This window comes from Pholis gunnellus, assembly GCF_910591455.1.
Source record: "Pholis gunnellus genome assembly, chromosome: 10".
NCBI lineage: Eukaryota > Metazoa > Chordata > Actinopteri > Perciformes > Pholidae > Pholis > Pholis gunnellus.
Window position 1 is genome coordinate 25,585,400 of NC_136537.1, and position 23,151 is coordinate 25,608,550.

General features: G+C 41.5%; 1 protein-coding gene across 3 annotated transcripts in view; it reads right to left on the minus strand.

The window, feature by feature from the left end:
* Positions 1-22,793, minus strand: part of LOC306701954 (uncharacterized protein) — a 33,364-nt gene extending 10,571 nt beyond the window's left edge. The window contains exons 1-15 of one of the 3 annotated variants that reach the window (XM_079167410.1): positions 22,664-22,778; positions 20,777-20,905; positions 20,454-20,611; positions 19,996-20,098; positions 19,798-19,908; positions 19,399-19,521; positions 17,764-17,836; positions 15,003-15,219; positions 13,118-14,921; positions 12,844-13,017; positions 12,191-12,364; positions 10,761-10,934; positions 6,780-6,953; positions 5,349-5,522; positions 3,707-3,880 (exon numbers count right to left, since the gene is read on the minus strand). In XM_079167410.1, the coding sequence (XP_079023536.1) occupies positions 3,707-3,880; positions 5,349-5,522; positions 6,780-6,953; positions 10,761-10,934; positions 12,191-12,364; positions 12,844-13,017; positions 13,118-14,921; positions 15,003-15,219; positions 17,764-17,836; positions 19,399-19,521; positions 19,798-19,908; positions 19,996-20,084 (3,461 nt within the window). In that variant the 5' untranslated portion in view covers positions 20,085-20,098; positions 20,454-20,611; positions 20,777-20,905; positions 22,664-22,778. Of the gene's footprint in view, positions 1-3,706; positions 3,881-5,348; positions 5,523-6,779; positions 6,954-10,760; positions 10,935-12,190; positions 12,365-12,843; positions 13,018-13,117; positions 14,922-15,002; positions 15,220-17,763; positions 17,837-19,398; positions 19,522-19,797; positions 19,909-19,995; positions 20,099-20,453; positions 20,612-20,706; positions 20,906-22,663 lie in introns of all 3 variants that reach the window. The other 2 variants (XM_079167409.1, XM_079167411.1) reach the window with 2 other exon arrangements.
* Positions 22,794-23,151: the final 358 nt, after the last annotated feature.

Here is a 23,151-nt window from a genome sequence, read left to right on the forward strand (position 1 = left end):
GCTACAGACACCATTTCAACTTTAAAATACTGAGAACATCTTAAGCTATTACTGTATGTTATAATCTTTTTGATATCTTTTTAACTTTTTGAACTGTCACATTTTAACTTTTATGATTTTTTCAGTCCTTTTCTGCCTTTATAATGGGTGTGTATTGCGCAGCTTAGAGTGCGTGATGTCACCGCTAGAGTGAAGAGCAGCTTCAGATTCTTGTGAAAAAAATATTTGTCTTTTGCCTTGGACTCCACAATTTTCACTCTTCATATATATTTTTTAGTTTTTACAGTAGCTAATCCTGTTCTTCTCGTTAAAAAGTGATTGTGGAATCCCACAGATTTACACATTTGGCAGAAAATGACTTAATTGAGAGGAAAAAACAACGTTCTGCTCCATAGAGCTCAATGTTAAATCTGACCACTCATTTCTCAAAGAAAGCAGACGGTACCAGTTTTGTATATTGCGCTGGAGCTCACATTTTTAACACCACAAACAATAAAAAACACATCAGCGCGTTCGGCAGAGTCTTATCTTTCTCACGGTATCCATATTTTATTGATTAGTCTCATGGTTTTGGTATAAAGGGCATATGTTCGACAGGTAGTTTTGTTGAAAATCGCTGTTCACTCTAATCTCTCACACAGGTGCTGCAATCACCAACCAGTGCACCCAAGCACACAGGTGTTTCTATGAGCTCGTTAGTGATGTTTATAAACACACAGAGGCACTGAGACACACATGCACACACGACTTGGAGATATGCGTGATGCTGCTCAGCCAATCAAATATGGGTATTCTGACAAGTTTCCTGATTCCAGTGAGATGTACACACACCATGACACAAGTGGGCGAGACGAGGAAAGACCTGGCAGAGCAGGACAATAGTTACTTTAGCTGTAAATGTTAAAACATAGGACAATCTCCAGATGAGAAGGATTACCAGAGAGATCAGAGTGTCTGTCTGTCTCTCTCTGTCTGGTTATCTCTTTCTGTCACTCTCTCCCTCTGTCTGTCTGTGTCTCACTCTCTCTCTGTCTGTCTCTCTACGCACACGACATGGAGGGATTGTTAGATCTCCTGTCTGTCTGGCTGTCTGTCTCTCTCTCACACTCACTCAGTCCATGTAACTGTCTGTCTGCCTGTCTGTTCTCCATGAACAGGCTGCTGGCACACAGGTGTTCGTGATTAAGGTAATCAGCAATGTTGATAAACACACAGACTCACAGACACACGTGCACATACACTTCTCTCTCTCTCTGTCTCTCTGTGTCTCTCATTCAGTCATTCAGGTCTTGGATACTTTTAGAGGACCCCCCCACACACACTTATTCTAACGCTACTAATACTTCTACTACTTATAATACTTCTACTACAACTTCTTCTACTACTACAACAAATATCACTACTGCTGACATTTTTTAAGCCACAGAAACCGTTAGAATATTAAAATGTTCAGCTCTTTCAGCAGAGGGGTGCTATATCTCTTCATGTTTCTAATCTTTAAACTTTTTGAATTATTCAGCTTTTTGCAATCTTTTTTGAATGGGATATCTATGGAGAACATTTTCAAATCCTGTTAAATTTCTTCAACTTTCAAAGCCTTCTTCTTCCTCATACTTTCAGCTACAGACACCATAGTTCAACATTTCAACTAGAAGGGTTTACAGCAGTGCAGTTTAAATGCTTTTGGGCTTCAACATTTTTCAGACAGGTAGTCTCCCATTTCTGTATTTTCAGCAATTTGTAATCTTTAAACTTTTTGAATTATTAAGCTTTTTGCAATTTATTTTTTAATTGGATATCTATTTTCAGCAATGTTTCAGCAGTTCATTTCAGCTTTCAGCATTCCAACGCATTTTCAGCAGGAAATGCATTTTCTAGTTTTTATTGTTGTCTAGCTTCAGCAGGGATTTCTCGATCCTGCAACATCTGACTTGTCTCCAACGCCGACTGTTCTCCTCCCGTAGATGAGCAGGACTTTGAAAGTGACATTTCTGTTTAATACTCATGTTGATTATTACAGCTCGCTATCTGAGAAATATGAGCTCACAAAACAGCTCATGCTTTCTTTTCTTTTTACTTAATAAAGGAATTAATTAAATTGACAGTTGATTAAGAATGTTTATTATGGTAATATCAATACTTGAAGATAGAATTTCTTACAAATTGTTTAAATAGTTTGATTGTTTGTTATGAAACTCACTGATATGTTGTCTCATTATACAGTTCAACAGAGACGGAGGTCAGATTTCTGTGTTTCTCCTCATCTCAGGAGATTTATTTTGCCATGTTGATGTTGACATTATCTAGCTCGCTACAACATAGAGCTGCTTAACATTCACAAAACAGCCAAAGCTTGAACCTTATCGATGGATGATGTGCATATATAAACCATTGTGGGTAATATGTGTTGGTATTTTGATGAATTATAAATACTTGAATGGCCAAAGGGGGGAATTGTTGGGGCAATGTATCCTGTTCTTTTAGATATAACTTATATCGCTTAAACCTAAACCCAATCTAAAAGAGCCAGAGGAAGTACGTTTAACTAGTTGTCAACCGATTCAGTAACTATACAGTGAACTATTACAGAGACAACATGAGGACAAACTGAGGACAGAAGACAGTCCACAAACGCAGGCATAAGCTAACCAACCAATGAACCAATGACTGTTAAAACATAGAAGAAACAAAAGCGTAAAGTACATGGACCTGAAGACCAGCGGGAGGTTCTAACATGTTTCTAGTATGAGTGACGAGAGTCACTCAAGGGGGGAATGTGGGAGAACAATGTATCCATGTCTATTCACATTCATCCTGTGATAACGGCCGGTATCATTGTCACATGTTATTCACGTCACTGAGACGGGGAGTCTAGTATAGCGGCCTTGGAGCCCGGGTGAAGGTAGAGGGGGGATGACGTAGATGAACAAGTAGGGTAAGATTTCTAATGCAGGGGAAGAACGGGAGCCGGTCGCTGTGACGGGCGGCCAGAAGAGAAATCAGAAGAAGACGAGTTGGGAAGGAGACGGTGGTTAATCAAAGAACCCTCTGTTATGACTTGTCTGAGGTACACAGTGTAACTTGTCTAGGTGAGAGTTCAGTGGAGGAGGACATCTCCAAAGGGGGAGACTTAGGGTAGAATGGAGCTATAAATAATGAATGATGCTATTATGGAGTTAGTTGACTCCGGACAGCTCGGTTTACTTGTATACTTTGTGATGCAAATAAATCTGCGTGAACTGAAGGAAATCCAATATCTTTGGTGTTCTGTGGGTGTTCGTTATTGAGTTCCTAACAGTGAGATCCTGTGGTGTCTCACCACGAGTCAGATAGAGAACAGTTACTGAGCCAACCGTTAGCTAAAGTCAAAGAAGAGGATCAACGAGGAAAAAACCACAACGGTAGTCTTTATGTGTCTCTTTGAGTGACATTTCGTAGGTAAAGGTCAGGGGGGCCCCTGACCCTTTGGGCCCCTGGGCCTGTGCCCGGTAGGCCTGTTCAGTAATCCATCCAACAGCAGCATGAAGCCAGACAAGTTGTACATTTCATGATTGTAGAGGATGACATGCAGACAACGAGGCAGCTGATGTGAAGTGGAACATATTACCAGAAAATGTATGACTTTATGGATCTATACGTAGATAAATCAAAGAGAGTTATTGATGAAACATGAAGGTGCTGCACTAGCAGCAGACAGTGAACCCACCTCAGAGTCTCCAGTCTACAATGTGGACTCTCCAGAAAACCACTCAGCAGCTTCACTCCTGAACCCTTCAGGTTGTTTACACTCAGATCCAGTTTTCTCAGATGGGAGGGGTTTGACTCCAGAGCTGAGACCAGAGAAGAACAGCCTTCCTCTGTGATCTCACAGTGTGACAGACTGCAAACACACAAAACAACACACAGAGTTTCTTATATCGATAAACAATGAATCATTATTTTCATCATCAACATGAGAGGCTTTCATTTTGGTTTCATCTTCTTTTGTAAACAGACATTTAGTGAAAATCCTGTCACTGTAAAGACATTTATAATCATTGATCAGAATTGATCCAGATTCTTCAGAGCGGATCATAAAATAAAATATTATTAATAAAATATATTTGAAAAATTTGAAATTGTGAAAATCCTGTCACTGTAAAGACATTTATAATCATTATCACAGTGAAATAAGTTGTTCCAGTGCAGTAGATCGCTCTAACAAACTAAAAGCACGACTTAAACCGTCCTGGTTCCCTGAAAGCAGGTGGGCCAAAGGATGTTCATGTTGGTTGGACAAGACATCCAACACTTTGATCCCGAGCAGGATAGTGGCCAGTTCACCATCACTTTACACCATTATTTCCAAATGCATATCAGCAGAGACACTAGTAGACATTGTTGTCCCACAGGAACATGTTGGTAACACCACCATGAACTTGTATGCAGTAGATCACTTCAGACTTCAGAGCTGAGAGCAGAGAAGAACAGCTGACCTCTGACAAACTGCAGTAACTCAATCTGCATGAAGAAGAAATGATGAAGAGGAACAATCTGTTCATCATCAATCAGATGTGTTCATCTTTTAAATGTGGAACTCAACTTCACAAGGGTTTCCTGCAGCGTGGTAGCAGACGTGTAAAAGCAGCTTAAGTCAGGAGAATTCATGACTTGTTTCAACTATAGTATGAACTTTCAGGACAAACTGATCACAAAGCAAATGTTCAAATGAACCTGGAGCACAACAGGTTGATGAAGATGTGAAGTGGATGATGCTTTATGGAACTTTGAGACATTGTTACAAAATGTATTGATGAGTATTGATCCAGATTCTAAAGACCAGATTAGAAAAAAAAAAATTCAAAACGTGTTGAAAAAAGTTAGTACCAGAAATGTTTTTTTTTTAAAAATATTACTTTAATAGTTATTTTCCGAAACTTAAAAAAAAGAAGATTTTTTACATGTGATTAAATTACATTTCCTTTTTTTAAGATGAACATTGAGTCACTCAAGTATAGAATATTCAAGTTACTTTGTGTCTCTTCGTAGTCTTTTTGTGTCTCTTTGTGTCTCTTTGTGTCTGTTTGAGTGACATTTCATAGGTAAAGGTCAGGGGGCCCCTGACCCTTTGGGCACCTGGGCCTGTGCCCGGTAGGCCTGTTCAGTAATCCATCCAACAGCAGCATGAAGCCAGACAAGTTGTACATTTCATGATTGTAGAGGATGACATGCAGACAACGAGGCAGCTGATGTGAAGTGGAACATATTACCAGAACATGTATCACTTTATGGATCTATACGTAGATAAATCAAAGATAGTTATTGATGAAACATGAAGGTGCTGCACTAGCAGCAGACAGTGAACCCACCTCAGAGTCTCCAGTCTACAATGTGGACTCTCCAGAAAACCACTCAGCAGCTTCACTCCTGAATCCTTCAGGTTGTTGTGACTCAGATCCAGTTCTATCAGATGGGAGGGGTTTGACTTCAGAGCTGAGCCCAGAGAAGAACAGCCTTCCTCTGTGATCTCACAGTGTGACAGACTGCAAACACACAAAACAACACACAGAGTTTCTTATATCGATACACAATGAATCATTATTTTCATCATCAACATGAGAGGCTTTCATTTTGGTTTCATCTTCTTTTTGTAAACAGACATTTTGTGTAAATCCTGTCACTGTAAAGACATTTAAAATCATTGATCAGTATTGATCCAGATTCTTCAGAGCGGATCAGAAAATAAAATATTATTAATAAAATATATTTGAAAAATACCAAATGCTCTGAAAAAGTCATCATCAGAAATGTTTAAAAAAACTGTCTTTAGCAGTTATTTTCCTAAAGATAAAAAGGTTTGGTTCTTTAAGTGTGATTCAATTAAACTCTCTTTTTAAATGATGAACATTGACTCTCAAGTATAGTATACATAGTATATTTATCAAGTATAGTGTATATATAGTACATTCAAGTAACTTTTTGCCTCTTTGTAGTCTTTTAGTGTCTCTTTGTAGTTGTGGTAGTGGGCGTGGTCTGTGCTCAGCTGCAGGAAGAGATCTGTGGTAGTGGTTCAGGGGAACAGTGCCAGGGTTAATTGGCACAGCTGTAACCGGTTGCTAATTATCCCTCATTCCTCTTCAGCAGTAGCAGGCTGGAGCTCTGGTGGCCGGTGAGACACAGAGAGGAAGAGGAACACCAGCCCACAAGAGTCAGACTGATTGATGCACACTGGCCTGTGTGCGCTCCGAGGAGCCGGACGGCAGGAGAGAGCACACGGCAGTGTGAAGTTTAGTTTAAGTTTGTAAATAAAATACGTTTGAGTAAACCTGAACTGCTGAAGACGGTGTGGTGTGTTGAGGACCCGCGAGTAACAAGGAGTCGGCTACACTGGAGCCTGAACCACTCCGACAGATCTCTCCCCTGCAGCCGAGCACAGACCACGCCCACTACCACAGTAGTCTTTGTAGTCTCTTTGTAGACTTTTTGTGTCTCTTTGTAGTCTTTTTGTGTCTTTTTGAGTGACATCTCGTAGGTAAAGGTCAGGGGGGCCCCTGACCCTTTGGGCCCCTGGGCCTGTGCCCGGTAGGCCTGTTCAGTAATCCATCCAACAGCAGCATGAAGCCAGACAAGTTTTACATTTCATGATTTTAGAGGATGACATGCAGACAACGAGGCAGCTGATGTGAAGTGGAACATATTACCAGAAAATGTATCACTTTATGGATCTATACGTAGATAAATCAAAGAGAGTTATTGATGAAACATGAAGGTGCTGCACTAGCAGCAGACAGTGAACCCACCTCAGAGTCTCCAGTCTACAATGTGGACTCTCCAGAAAACCACTCAGCAGCTTCACTCCTGAATCCTTCAGCTTGTTGAAGCTCAGATCCAGTTTTCTCAGATGGGAGGGGCTTGACTTCAGAGCTGAGTCCAGAGAAGAACAGCCTTCCTCTGTGATCTCACAGCCTGACAGACTGCAAACACACAAAACAACACACAGAGTTTCTTATATCGATACACAATGAATCATTATTTTCATCATCAACATGAAAGGCTTTCATTTTGGTTTCATCTTCTTTTGTAAACAGACATTTTGTGAAAATCCTGTCACTGTAAAGACATTTATAATCATTCTTACAGTGAAATAAGTTGTTCCAGTGTAGTAGATCGCTCTAACAAACTGAAAGCACGACTTAAACCGTCCTGGTTCCCTGAAAGCAGGTGGGCCAAAGGATGTTCATGTTGGTTGGACAAGACATCCAACACTTTGATCCCGAGCAGGATAGTGGCCAGTTCACCATCACTTTACACCATTATTTCCAAACACATATCAGCAGAGACACTAGTAGATATTGTTGTCCCACAGTAACATGTTGGTAACACCACCATGAACTTGTCTGCAGTAGATCACTTCAGAGCACTTCAGACTTCAGAGCTGAGAGCAGAGTAGAACAGCTGACCTCTGACAAACTGCAGTAACTCAATCTGCATGAAGAAGAAATGATGAAGAGAAACAATCTGTTCATCATCAATCAGATGTGTTCATCTTTTAAATGTGGAACTCAACTTCACAAGGGTTTCCTGCAGCGTGGTAGCAGACGTGTAGAAGCAGCTTCAGTCAGGAGAATTCATGACTTGTTTCAAATATAATATGAACTTTCAGGACAAACTGATCACAAAGCAAATGTTCAAATGAACCTGGAGCACAACAGGTTGATGAAGATGTGAAGTGGATGATGCTTTATGGAACTTTGAGACATTGTTACAAAATGTATTGATGAGTATTGATCCAGATTCTAAAGACCAGATGAGAAAAAAAAATTCAAAACGTGTTGAAAAAAGTTAATATCACAAATGTTTTTATTTTAAATATTACTTTAATAGTTATTTTCCTAAAAACTAAAAAAGAAGGTTTTTCACGTGTGATTAAATTACATTTCCTTTTGTTATGATGATGTTGAAGGAGTTGGATTGTCTGCGAAATTGTGAGTTCCTTCTACACGGACTGCCAGGGTCCTTTGGTGTTGAAACACCATATAGCTGCTCCGCAGAACAATAAAAGAAAATGACTAAAAACAAAAATGTAACTTTGAAGGAACTCAAGGCCCTGTGACTGATGCAACAAGCCTTGAGGCTTTCGTAAGAGAGCGCCTGCAGATGTGAACGAAAGGACAACGTCTTATCTGACTTTGCATCTGCCTAATGCTGTGGCCGGCGAGCATAGCAAGGTAGAGTCCAGGCTGCAGTCACACAGTTCAGCAAGTTATAGTTCAGGCTGCAGTCACACAGTTCAGCAAGTTATAGTTCAGGCTGCAGTCACACAGTTCAGCAAGTTATAGTTCAGGCTGCAGTCACACATATGGTTCTGTTTTGTGCAGAACGCACACACATACAGTTCCTCTTATGTGATTGGCCAGATACACACACACACACACACACACACGTGTACATCCACCCACACACACACATGCACCACCACAGGAGCATCGAGGTCACCTCGAGGTTACCGTGTTTTAACTTTCTCAATTACATTTAGGATGGTTAATAGTACATCCGTATAGGCTTCAACATGTAGGCCCGGGCCCCTAAAGGACGAGGGCACAAGTTAGGCAGAAGAGTACATATAACGAGAATACTCAATTAATTAATCGTAGGCTGGGCAACAAGGTGTATTATGATTTGTATTATGGTTTGTGTGTTATCTTTTATGATTAATATCAATCCCTGTGCACTGTTACAACTTACATGAAGATATGTCTGTGTAGGGGTCATAACCAATGAGGAGTGAGGAGTCAATAAGTCCTGAGTCATGCTAACGTATGTTGAAACATACGTGGCATCACCGCCAAGAAAGAACAAACGCAACGGAAGACGACCTGCCCATAGGATAAGAGGGAGGGGGTCGGAATCCCACTCTCAAGGGTAAAAATATTCTTGATTTTAGACATTTGAGGCATTAATTGGGGAGGCGGACACTTAGTCTTTTGAAAGTGTAATTTAGAGATTGAATTTCTTCGGACTTTTTGATAACTCTGTGTCTCACTGAGCATCAGGGGTTTTTACATTCTTTTCGATTTTGTTCTTTACCATATTTGTTATAATTTTTCTATGTATTGGGACCTAAACAGTATACTTTGTATTGGCCGAAAAATAAATTAAGTAAACTTTTAGCACTTCTTCAAAGACTCCTTTTTCCTGTCCAATCGTTGACATCGAGCCTCCGAGAGAGGGGTCACCTCTGAGGGGAGAGACCCTCCAGCCCTTGCGGTAAGTTGCAGGACCTCCAGCACGGCACATCACTGATTGCATCTTCTGCAGAAACCCACTTACACATACTAACATCTGTTTCTAAAAGTGAGAGAGAGATCCGTAGAATACCTGCTTCGAGCTTCATATCTGTTAGGCTCTGAACCAGGGGTAGTAAATCAAGAATATCTTTAACCTCAAAAAAGGGAAAAATATTACATTGAATATCGGGTTGATAATGATTTCCTAATTAATTGAATGTTGAGATTAAATTGAGACTTGATCATAAACTAGATACTAAAAGTATAATAGTAAGAGGATATATATATAGGGGATATATTTACATAAAATTAACTTAATTTAATTAACTGGTAAAATTAAGTAAACTTGGAAAAATGTTAAAATCTTCAACACAGAAGGCTGACAGCTATCCGAGCTTATAAGACAGAAAATCAATGAGCGGTCCTAAAGAGGAAAAGACCCACAAGCAACGACTCGTGCTCATATTGGTGATTTATTACTTTTTGGTGAAAGCGGCATCACGTCGGGGATTCTCTTAAGCTGAGTCCACACCGAGGCAACACATTAGGCCAGGTGGGTGAATCATATAGAGAGAGAACATGGCTCAGCCTCCCTCCCCCCTCTCGCAGACTCTTCCTGCACCGGGGGCACTCACAGAGGGCGACCGGACATCGGGACAAGAGTCTCGTTGGTCCGTGTTCACCCCGGGGGGCAAACCGTGGTCTGTCCGTCGCCGCCGAGATCCTGGTCGCATGCGCGCAGACATTCCGAGGGATCCTCGTTCACTCCTGTCCGTTTCAAACAGGAGGCCTCTTTTTTATTTTTAAACAAAATTGAGAAATAATCATTAAAATTAGAAATTTTGATTGATTAAGAGTTAATTATGATTAGATGTTAAAATTGAAGTTTGTGTTAGAACTGCTGAATCATTAATTGGGAGATTGTTGATTGATCTATGTTTAATTAATTAATTGCTCTTTGATTGAATCTTATTTAGTTAATTGAAAAATTGTAATTAATTTTTATTGATGAGTTAATTAGTTTTAATTAATTTGTATTTTATAATTTTAATTAAAAACATTTTTTTTTTTAATTTTAATTTTAATTTTTAATTTAATTTTTAATTTTCAAACGAAAGGCGCGCGGAAGTCACCGCTACGCGTCACAATGAACATTGAGTCACTCAAGTATAGTATATTGAAGTTACTTTATGTCTCTTTGTGTCTGTTTGAGTGACATTTCGTAGGTAGAGGTCAGGGGGGCCCCTGACCCTTTGGGCCCCTGGGCCTGTGCCCGGTAGGCCTGTTCAGTAATCCATCCAACAGCAGCATGAAGCCAGACAAGTTGTACATTTCATGATTGTAGAGGATGACATGCAGACAACGAGGCAGCTGATGTGAAGTGGAACATATTACCAGAAAATGTATCACTTTATGGATCTATACGTAGATAAATCAAAGAGAGTTATTGATGAAACATGAAGGTGCTGCACTAGCAGCAGACAGTGAACCCACCTCAGAGTCTCCAGTCTACAATGTGGACTCTCCAGAAAACCTCTCAGCAGCTTCACTCCTGAACCCTTCAGGTTGTTTCCACTCAGATCCAGTTTTCTCAGATGGGAGGGGTTTGACTTCAGAGCTGATTCCAGAGAAGAACAGCCTTCCTCTGTGATCTCACACCATGACAGACTGCAAACACACATAACAACACACCGAGTGTCTTATATCGATACACAATGAATCATTATTTTCATCATCAACATGAGAGGCTTTCATTTTGGTTTCATCTTCTTTTGTAAACAGACATTTAGTGAAAATCCTGTCACTGTAAAGACATTTAAAATCATTGATCAGTATTGATCCAGATTCTTCAGAGCGGATCAGAAAATAAAATATTAATAACATGTATTTGAAAAATACCAAATGCTCTGAAAAAGTCAGCATCAGAAATGTTTTTTAAAAAAAATGTCTTTAGCAGTTATTTTCCTAAAGATAAAAAGGTTTGGTTCTTTAAGTGTGATTCAATTAAACTCTTTTTTTAAATGATGAACATTGAGTCTCGAGTATAGTATACATAGTATATTTATCAAGTATAGTGTATATATAGTACATTCAAGTAACTTTTTGTCTCTTTGTAGTCTTTTAGTGTCTTTTTGTAGTTGTGTAGTGGGCGTGGTCTGTGCTCAGCTGCAGGAAGAGATATCTGTGGGAGTGGTTCAGGGGAACAGTGCCAGGGTTAATTGGCACAGCTGTAACCGGTTGCTAATTATCCCTCATTCCTCTTCAGCAGCAGCAGGCTGGAGCTCTGGTGGCCGGTGAGACACAGAGAGGAAGAGGAACACCAGCCCACAAGAGTCACACTGATTGATGCACACTGGCCTGTGTGCGCTCCGAGGAGCCGGACGGCAGGAGAGAGCGCACGGCAGTGTGAAGTTTAGTTTAAGTTTGTAAATAAAATACGTTTGAGTAAACCTGAACTGCTGAAGACAGTGTGGTGTGTTGAGGATGTGCGAGTAACAAGGAGTCGGCTACACTGGAGCCTGAACCACTCCGACAGATCTCTCCCCTGCAGCCAAGCACAGACCACGCCCACTACCACAGTAGTCTTTGTAGTCTCTTTGTAGACTTTTTGTGTCTCTTTGTGTCTCTTTGAGTCCCTTTGAGTGACATTTTGTAGGTAAAGGTCAGGGGGGCCCCTGACACTTTGGGCCCCTGGGCCTGTGCCCGGTAGGCCTGTTCAGTAATCTATCCAACAGCAGCATGAAGCCAGACAAGTTGTACATTTCATGATTGTAGAGGATGACATGCAGACAACGAGGCAGCTGATGTGAAGTGGAACATATTACCAGAACATGTATCACTTTATGGATCTATACGTAGATAAATCAAAGAGAGTTATTGATGAAACATGAAGGTGCTGCACTAGCAGCAGACAGTGAACCTACTTCAGAGTCTCCAGTTTACAATGTGGACTCTCCAGAAAACCTCTCAGCAGCTTCACTCCTGAATCCTTCAGGTTGTTTCCACTCAGATCCAGTTTTCTCAGATGGGAGGGGTTTGACTTCAGAGCTGAGCCCAGAGAAGAACAGCCTTCCTCTGTGATCTCACACTCTGACAGACTGCAAACACACAAAACAACACACAGAGTTTCTTATATCGATACACAATGAATCATTATTTTCATCATTAACATGAGAGGCTTTCATTTTGGTTTCATCTTCTTTTGTAAACAGACATTAAGTGAAAATCCTGTCACTGTAAAGACATTTAAAATCATTATTACAGTGAAATAAGTTGTTCCAGTGCAGTAGATCGCTCTAACAAACTAAAAGCACGACATAAACCGTCCTGGTTCCCTGAAAGCAGGTGGGCCAAAGGATGTTCATGTTGGTTGGACAAGACATCCAACACTTTGATCCCGAGCAGGATAGTGGCCAGTTCACCATCACTTTACACCATTATTTCCAAACGCATATTAGCAGAAACACGAGTAGACATTGTTATCCCACAGTAACATGTTGGTAACAACACCATGAACTTAGCAGATCCGACACTTAGACCACTTCGTCATCTTTGTAGTAAATCATCTGATCCTGACCTGAGAGTTTCAAGTGTACAGTGTGGACTTGCCAGTCCAGCAGAGAGCAGCTTCACTCCTGAGTCCTGCAGGTTGTTGTTACTCAGGTCCAGCTCTTTCAGACTAGAAGACTGTGAGCTGAGGACTGAGGACAGAGCTTCACAGCTTCTCTGTGAGAGGTTACATCCACTCAGCCTAGGGGAGGAACAGGGATTAATACAAACAAAATGTTTAATCAAAGTCAAATATCAAACATATTTAGTAATGGTTATGTATCCGTAGTGTATCTGCCTACAGAGCTTTGTTGGAGGCTTTGACCACTGGCAGCAGCCTCAGAAGAGCCTCCTCTGAAGCAGAGTATTTTTTCAGGTCAAACTCGTCCAGATCTTTTTGTGATGACAGTAAGATGAAGACCAGAGCTGACCACTGAGCAGGAGACAGTTTATCTGTGGAGAGACGTCCTGAACTCAGGGACTGTTGGATCTCCTCCACTAGAGAACCATCATTCAGTTCATTCAGACAGTGGAAAAGATTGATGCTTTTCTCTGGAGACACATTCTCACTGATCTTCTCCTTGATGTACTGGACTGTTTCCTGATTGGTCAGTGAGCTACTTCCTGTCTGTGTCAGCAGACCTCGTAGGAGTTTCTGATTGGTCTCCAGTGAAAGACCCAGGAGAAAGCGTAGGAACAAGTCAAGGTGTCCATTTGGACTCTGTAAGGCCTTGTCCACAGCACTCTGGTAGAGATGTGTTAGCTTAGGTTTTGCTCTCAATACTTTAGGCAATTGGGTTCTTGGTTGTTTTTTTGCCATCAGGTTGACACCAGAGTTGATGAAGGTCAGATGGACATGAAGAGCAGCCAGGAACTCCTGAACACTCAGATGGATGAAGCAGAACACCTTGTCCTGGTACAGTCCTTTCTCCTCCCTAAAGATCTGTGTGAACACTCCTGAGCACTTTGAGGCTGCTTTGATATCGATGCCACACTCTGTCAGGTCGGATTCATAGAAGATCAGGTTGCCTTTCTGCAGCTGATCAAACGCCAGTTTTCCCAGAGACTTCATCATCTTCCTGCTCTCTGGACTCCAGTGTGGATCTGTCTCAGCTCCTCCATCATACTTGACCTTCTTCCGTTTGGACTGAACTACCAGGAAGTGGATGTACATCTCAGTCAGGGTCTTGGGCAGCTCTCCTCCCTCTCTGGTCTTGAACACCTTCTCCAGAACTCCAGCAGTGATCCAGCAGAAGACTGGGATGTGGCACATGATGTGGAGGCTTCGTGAGGTCTTGATGTGGGAGATGATCCTGCTGGCCTGCTCCTCATCTCTGAATCTCTTCCTGAAGTACTCCTCCTTCTGTGGGTCAGTGAACCCTCTGACCTCTGTCACCATGTCAACACACTTAGCAGGGATCTGATTGGCTGCTGCAGGTCGTGTGGTTATCCAGAGGCGAGCAGAGGGAAGCAGGTTCCCCCTGAAGAGGTTTGTCAGCAGCACATCCACTGAGGTGGACTCTGTAACATCAGTCAGGACCTCATTGTTGTGGAAGTTCAGAGGAAGTCGACACTCATCCAGACCGTCAAAGATGAACACAACCAGGAACTCTTCAAAGCTGCAGATTCCTGCTTCTTTGGTTTCACTGAAGAAGTGATGAACAAGTTCCACCAAGCTGAACTTTTTCTCTTTCAGCACATTCAGCTCTCTGAAAGTGAATGGAAAGATGAACTGTATGTCCTGGTTGGCTTTGCCTTCAGCCCAGTCCAGAGTGAACTTCTGTGTTAAGACTGTTTTCCCGATGCCAGCCACTCCCTTTGTCATCACTGTTCTGATTGGTTCCTCTCCTCCAGGTGAGGCTTTAAAGAGGTCTTTTTGTCTGATGGTTGTTTCTGGTCTGTCTGGTTTGCTGGATGCTGTTTCAATCTGTCTGAACTCATGTTCATCATTGACCTCTGCAGTCCCTCCCTCTGTGATGTAGAGCTCTGTGTAGATCTGATTCAGAAGGGTTTTTTTCCCTGCTTTAGCGATTCCCTCAGACACACTCTGGAACTTCTTCTTCAGGTTAGATTTGAGTTTAGTATTCCACAGTACAGGACTAGTTCCTGAAATGAAAACAAATCATAGAATGGAATTAGTGAGTGGTTGTCTTCTATTTCATTTTAAAGTTTTTAAAATCATCTTACTGCTCTGCAGACAGTCAGCCAGCTCCTTCTGCTTCATTGTCCTCAGGAAGTTTAGTGTGATCTTCAGAATTGCCTCCCTGCTGCTCCTCTTTTGCTCTTCCTCGTCACCGTCCAACACCTCCTCATTGTCAGGGCATTCTGGGTAATCTGGACTCAGAACTTTTTGGAACTTCCTTAACTCGTTCTTCACAAAAGTGACAATGTTTTCTTCAAGCAGCTGAAACAGAAACATATTTAAATGTAAACCAACAGAAAATAACATCACACCTGTCCGTCATGGACTGAAAGACTATTGCTAACTGGTGTGTTGTGGTTGATTCAGAGCATTGACATGTTTCTAGTTTGACAGTGTAGCTTTCAGTTTCTAACTTTAATCTTTCATCTAGATTTGGTAACTAAAACCAATATAACTCCTTCCTCATGGGAGTACTTTACTTTTTTTAACTTAACACATCAAGACCTAAAAAACACAACAGAAACTGGACAAACAGTCTGAGAAATGATGAAGCTTTATATGAAGCTCTAGCGTAAGTTCAGTCAGGTCAGTTCATCAGCAGCGGAGAAAACATCTTCCTCTCGTGTCCCTGCCTGGGAATCTCAGTGGTTACTCCGGGTCACTCTGTGCAGGTAACAACCTGATCGGCACCGTGCAGTCTCTGGCTAAATCCAGCAAACTGTCCATACAGGCCTCAGGGCCAAACATCCTTAAACTTCTGCCTCCTTGTGGCAGCGGCCTCATGCACACCGCATTCATTTCACTTCAAGCTGCTCATCGATCAATTTAAACACATGAATTAGCGTGTCACACCTGGACCGTCTTCTCAATCAGATAAATATTGTGAGGCTGCTTTGACAATAGTTTTTAGTTGCTTTTTTTAGTTGCTTTAGTTGTTTGGCCTCAATTAACCTCTACTACAAAGGTATCTATGAGGCTCTTTTGAAGCAGGGATATTAAAGACACACGCAGTCAGGGCGTATTTAACCCCTCTGTCTCCTCAGGGTATTAGAATATCCCACGTTTGCAGTGTTACATGCTCACTTCGGTGAAAGTTTCAGAAATTGTCACCGTAAAAAATGTATAACTTTTAAGGTTCTCATCCGTACCTTAGTTTAGCCGTCTCCATTGTATGGCACTTATGTTACATTACTATAAGTTGTTTGAGACTTTCAACTTGAGTACACTGTGAAGTTGTATTATGTTTATGGTTTATGGTTTAATTTTCAATCAAGCAAAGGGAGTACTTAATGCCAAAATGCACGGTCATTCATGACATGGTCAGAAGTTATCCATAGCAGCGCAGATCATGAAGTCCATAAGAAAGATCACGCCGGCCTCATTCAAACCCTGGTCATTGCTGACCTCATCACAAACCACAACAAGCATGCTCAGTTGGCATAGCAGAAAAACTCTTCCATGTTTTGCTATTATATTTCTTTTGACTCTGAAGTTGGGACTCATGTCTATCCATGGGCTTTTGAGGGATATCACGGTCAGTGGTTCTCAGACTCTGTGTGAGATATCTGACTGCAGAAGCTCTCGTGTCTGGGACCAGCAACCGAAACACAAACGCCTCACTCTCATGCCTAAATCAGTCGTCAGCATTCCTCAGTGTGAGCATTCCTCTTCATGATTCATGTGATAGTATCACGCTATTAGCCTGCACACAAGTCATCATCGCAATAATTCACGTGGCAGGGAAAGTGCTCGCTCTGTATATGTGCCTTGCTCAGATTTTATATACACATGCATATAACTGGTGGTGGAGTTTTTGCTTCACAGCTACGTCGCTGCTCACTGTCCTCTCTGATAACCTGTTTTTTCTGGTCATAGCTGAGCTCGACATTACATTCACGTCTTTCTGGTCAAAATCATTCAAATCATCGAGTGCAGTTAATTTTTTAAATGTTAGATTCTATTATATTTCGCCTCAGTGTGCGGCTGGTATTGTTTTCACCTTGTGACAGTTTGCTTGTCTGTCTGACGGCAGATTTGTTCCGCTAAAAGTGTCACAATAGATTCAGTCACAAATCTTTTAAAGTGTAAAGTAGGATCACAAAAAAACAGGCAGAGTTCAAAGATGTGTGCAGTCTGAGCAAGGCCGGCAGGAGTATGTGGGTAAGAAGTGGGGAATGACCCATTGGACCACCACACTTTACAGCCTGGCCTGATTTGGCGTCGTAGCGCCGTGATTGCATTGCAAGATGTCCTCCTGTTGATGTATTCATTTTTTATTCATTTGTCATTCATTGCGTTCTTCTTGATAACTACTATTCATATCTTACTGCTAATTCCCTCTATCCGTCGTACTCTGGTAAGTGGGTCACTTTTAATGCATCATGGTCTAACACGATCTCATACACTGCTTCATGGTCTAATGTGTCCTCATACTGTTGTCCTGTCATGTGTTGGATGCTGCTATTTGACCAAGTCTTGTCTTGTCTTGTCTTGTCTTGTCTTGTCTATGGTTCACCATAAAATAGGTTTTAATTGCAGTGTGCGTCTTCTTAGTTCAGGGGTCGGCAACCTTTACTATCCAAAGAGCCATTTTAAACTATTTTCCATCAAATAAAATCCGTCTGGAGCCGCAAAAGCTATTTGATATCACAGCTTATAAAGTTGTATATATAGTTATATTATATATACAAAAACTATAGTTTGTTGTATTTATGAATTGATAGAACAAGAATAAAGACAATTCTTGAGCTGCATCTACTGTTAAAAGTGAACAGTTTACACAGGTCAGAGTTCAAATGTACACACCTCAAACACTGAATCCAAGTTTGCTTGAGGCTTCTGGACTTGCCGACGACTGGGAGCCTTTGATCTCTGAAGTCTGTAGAGAAAAAGGGTTTAGGCTTAATGACGACAAAGTAATTCCGTGTCATATTATGAGAAACCAGAAAAATAAAGACTTAGAGAGACATTCTTTTAAACTTCTTAAAAATGTGTCTGTATAAATGATTCCTCACGGAGAGACAGAAGTAGATTCCTCATATGAAATAAGAGAACATTTTAGAAACAGTTCTGATAAGTGCACATGTTCAGCAAAAACCTTCACAGGAAGTTCCAGAAAAGCGTTTCTTTTAGTTTACGATTCAATAATTTGTGTAATTTGTCTTGGTGTTTGCTCGGGGAAGACAAAAGGTGACAAACAATACAAATACAAAACACAAGCGTTTGATGCATTCAGAGACCCACTAAAGGACACAGTTTCAGTTGAGTTCATAGACTGAACTGATGAGGAGGAGTTAAGAGCCCTGATTGCTTCAGGATGCTGTTACAGGAAAAAGCAGTTCTACTCTTAAAGTTACTACAAGGACCTTTGACTTTGTGCTGTTTCTGTTGGTCCCTGTGGACGACAGTGGTCGTGTTTCTGAGCACCAGAGTTCCTTTAGAACCGCGGTTCTCAAATGGGGGTACGTGAAGGCACTCCAGGGGGTACGTGAGATTTACAAAATATATATTTAAAATTAGCATCCATTCAACAATCCTTGAAAAATAGTTCTTTATTAAATATTCAATAAAATATAAGTGTAAGTTCATAAACTTTCATTATCCTAAACAATGCAATCTTCAGTGTTGACAGTTTAATAAATCAGACTCTGATGATCTTTTTTTCAACCAAAAATGATTTGCGCTGGTTAGGGGGTACTTGGCTGAAAACATATTTCACAGGAGGTACATCACTGAAGAAAGGTTGAGAACCACTGCTTTAGAAAACCTAATGTTACTGCAGCAGGTCTGACAGTCTGCCCCTCTCAGTCCTCGTTCTGGTTCTCCCGTGTCTCCCTTCCCTCCAGCGGGTCCAGCAAGACGTCCTGGGTCTCCAGCAGCGTGTTGTCGGTGTTGACTCCCAGAGAGGAGAAGCTCTGCTCCTGGAGGAGGAGGAGGAGGAGGAGACGCTGCTGCTGCCAGGAGCTGAGCTCTCCTCCTCCCTCCGGAGCTCCGACCGCAGGTCCAAGGCTGCGGGTGAAGCCGTATCTGGGTCTGTCCACGGTGGACCGGTCTCTGCTGGAGGATCTGGGTCTGTCCACGGTGGACCGGTCTCTGCTGGAGTCTGAGCTGAAGGAGGTTCTGGTGAACCTGCATGAGTTCATCTGGTTTCACCAGAATCCGACCCGGTGGCTCCGATGACGAGCATCAAGAATAACTCTATAGAAACAGACCATCTTCTCTCTGATGGTCTCGTTACTGATGGAGGTCTGATAGAGGATCAGGACTAAACTGAGACTGGTTCAGGACCAGTTAAACGTTCCTCACTGTAACTTTAGTACTACGCAGCCTTTTTCCTGAAGAAAGAGGACTAAAAGTGATTTGGAGTGAGAGCAGCCTCTGATCATGTTCACAACCATCCTAAGCGTGCAGGAGTGAAAGTATCACAGATGCTTTTCATACCTCATTAACATCCTTTCTGTTATCGGCTGAGCTTCTTTGAAATCAGGAGGGGGAGTTATAGACCGTTCGCTCATCAAGCTCACACAGCTGGATTCAGGAGAGTCTGAGTTCTGCTTCTTGAACCTGATTGAAAGAAGAATAAAGAACTTTTAAAAAGCCAGTTCACATTCTTCCCAAAGATGGAAAATGTAGGCTGCTGTAAACAACCAGCAACAGGCTGTGAAGACAGATAAACTTCAATCCTGTAAACCTTCCTTGAACAGACGGAGTGATTTTAAGGCTACATATTGTCATTAATAATACACATGTGCTACTATATATGTACATAATGTATGTGTGAGTGTTCATCAGCTAGAATGAAAACTCACAGACAGTGTGATGTACAATATCTTAACTCACTGAGTCTCTGAAGGAAGTTTTCTTTTAAAAAAGGGAGGAGAGTTCATGGACGCTTCACTCTTAATGGACACACTGGGTCCAGTTCCAGGTCCATGTTCAGAAGAGTCTGGTCTGTTCAACACAACACACACAGAGCTTAGAGGGTGAACAATGATGGTGGAGTGATGTGTCCTGGACAGCTGGAGATCCTCATCTCACCTCTGAGCTTTGGTCTGGCTGTCATGTTCCCCACACAGAGCGGTTTTAGAGGGAGGGACTCCCTCCTCTCTGTCCTCACGCTGACTCATAGCAGAGTCCACACCTTCACACAAACACAACAACATGCAGTCATTCATCACTACAAGACTCACATCACTGAACACTAACACTGTACAAAAGCTGTCAAACACGTTCTGACGCATATTTCATGAGTGAGTCAAACTCAAGTTGGTTCTAGGCGTTGGCGCTTTTTCTAATACATGCAAATCATTATCAAATCAGTCTTTTAACTTAAATAAAGACTATCGACAATATTTCCACCTGAAAGCTAAAATAAATGATCAGCCAATCAGCATCAAGAACCATTTCTACCGTCAGTTAAACAGAGAAACAACACAAAGAGATCAAAGTGATCCTGATGATCAAACATGTACAGATTCCTCTGGTAGGATTCTCACCTGCTGAACTGACTTCAGGTCAGTTTACAGACACGTTCACCTTCATGTGGAGGAAACACTGGAGAGAAGAAGCTGCTCATGTCCTCCTGTCAGTCCTGGTGTCTGTGTCCATTTGATCTGAGGACGCCGTCACACCCTCATCACTTCAGAGTCCAAGTCTAAAATAAAACCAGTGTGACGTCAAAACCTGTCCAACAGGTGGTAGATGTCAGCCTATCAGAGGTGTTTGTATTTCCTCACTCCTCTCCCTCACCTGTAGCTGATTCATGTTGTGTTGTTGAGTGTTGGAGACGGTTATTGTAATGTGTATTATGCTTTCTTACATCAAGTCAAGTCTTCACTGAGTCCTTCCTTTCCTTTAGAACACGTCCTCACAGCGAGCCAATCAGACAAATCACAGGTGAGGTGATGTAGTTCTCCTCTCTGTCCACTAGATGATGCTAACTAACCATCTAAAGAGATAAAGATCAGCTCAGTTCACAAAGATTTAATGAAGCAGCAGCAACTTGGATCACATGCATGTCTCACTGATGAGACACAATGTGACGTTTACATGTATTTATTTATAAAAGTGTTATTTTGAAGAAGATTTGGTGAAACATGTTCATCAATCACATTCTTCTAGAATGATTTATAACCTACATGTTGTAACATTTCTGAGCAGCAGCTTATAAAAGTTTACAGTCAAAACAATCAGCGTGAACCCATCAAATAAGCAGAAGATCACATGACGATGAAGAAGTAGAAGAAACATGTGAACATCTCATGTTATCACCAACAGACCATCAAACTGAAGGACTCGGATCAAACTCAGTGCTCCTGTTTCAAACACAAAGTCCAGCTCACATGAGACACTGGAGACACTCTGGATGTTGGATCTGATCCTGGAGCAGTGTCCTTAAAGACATGACATTAAGCTCTCTACATGCATATCAATGGATCAGCAGTATGCATCGTGTTCACTCAGTTTAAATGATGGAGCTCAAAGTCACAGAGCACAAGTTGACCTCAGGGGGCTTCACCACCGCGCTGCAGCGCTCAAAGAGTTAAAGTGTTTGATGCAGTCAAAATGCTCACATGTGATTATTTATTTTAATTATAACAAATACTGAAGAACTCAAGATGAGACATAAAACACTGAATTAGAAAGTATAGAAGCTTTTGCTAATTGAATTCAATAACTGGAATGAGACATGAACACACTTGATGAGTGATAACAGAAAGTGGTGACTGTGGTTTCAGAGGTCGTCCTAGGTCGTCCTGCTGCTCATCAGAGTATAAGTGACAGCAGCTGATGTAAAATGGGAGAGTAGCTCTGATAACAACACTGTTAGGCCTGGACGGTCTGTAGATTATTAAAATGATCACTGGATCTTTAGAGTTTACTATAAAATCAAGACGTTCACATGAAGTAAAGCTGAGATAAAAACGACTCATTATTTAGAGATGTGATGTTTAAAAGACCCAAATGAACAGGCTTATAGTCAGGAGCAGCAGGTAGCAGAGGCTGCAGAGGGACTGTCAGTAAATAGTTGTGGTTAGCACCAGAGGGGTTTGACATAGAGCATGCTGCAGAGGGTCTGTGACAGGAAGTGATGCTTATAGGAATGAGTTCCTCTAAGGAGAGGATGAAGGAGATTGCTTGATTGCGTAATGCACATGTGAGGATTAATTACAGGCCTGTGGATGTTTTCTGAGGTATAACAGGAGAATCATAAGACGGCTAACATGTTGTGACTTATTTACAGTCTATTACATACATGTTACAGGGTTTTATAGCATTTTCACTGTTACTACATCATCAGACACACACAGGTCCTCTAGGACGGGTTTTGTCCTCTGGGACAGTTGAGACATGAACTGAGCAACCAGGACTCCACTAGTGACACCAAGTGTGTGTCTGGGTTGTTAAGATGGGTGTGTTGTGAACATTCAGAGTGTTGACAGTTAAAAATAACTCAGCTTGATCCAACCTGTCAGACCAGTTCAGACACGCAGATTACAAACTTCTGTTGAAACTTCTTGAGAAACATGAACATTATATTTCTAAAGATCATTGTTCTTTATCTCAGAGAGAAACTCTACTGCATATAACAAATATATCTTTTGAAACATCGTTCTATTCTCCAGTTAAACAGAGAAACAACACAAAGAGATCAAAGTGATCCTGATGATCAAACATGTACAGATTCCTCTGGTAGGATTCTCACCTGCTGAACTCACTTCAGGTCAGTTTACAGACACGTTCACCTTCATGTGGAGGAAACACTGGAGAGAAGAAGCTGCTCATGTCCTCCTGTCAGTCCTGGTGTCTGTGTCCATTTGATCTGAGGACGCCGTCACACCCTCATCACTTCAGAGTCCAAGTCTAAAATAAAACCAGTGTGACGTCAAAACCTGTCCAACAGGTGGTAGATGTCAGCCTATCAGAGTAACAACTAATAGTGCCATCATGTATTACATAGTGTGATGCTATGTGAGTCAAATTAAATGTGATTATGTCTTTTACTTATGTTGGGGATTTCACCTCGGGCTAAAAGCCCACATTATAATCTGACTCCAAAAGACTACCCCTCCAGAAGGACCCCGAGCAGATCGTTTGAATTAGAATTACTTTGATGAACAACAGATGACAGACGATCTAAAAGTATTAACAATTTATTAAGTCAAGCATCAGAACATGTAATGCATAGATCTA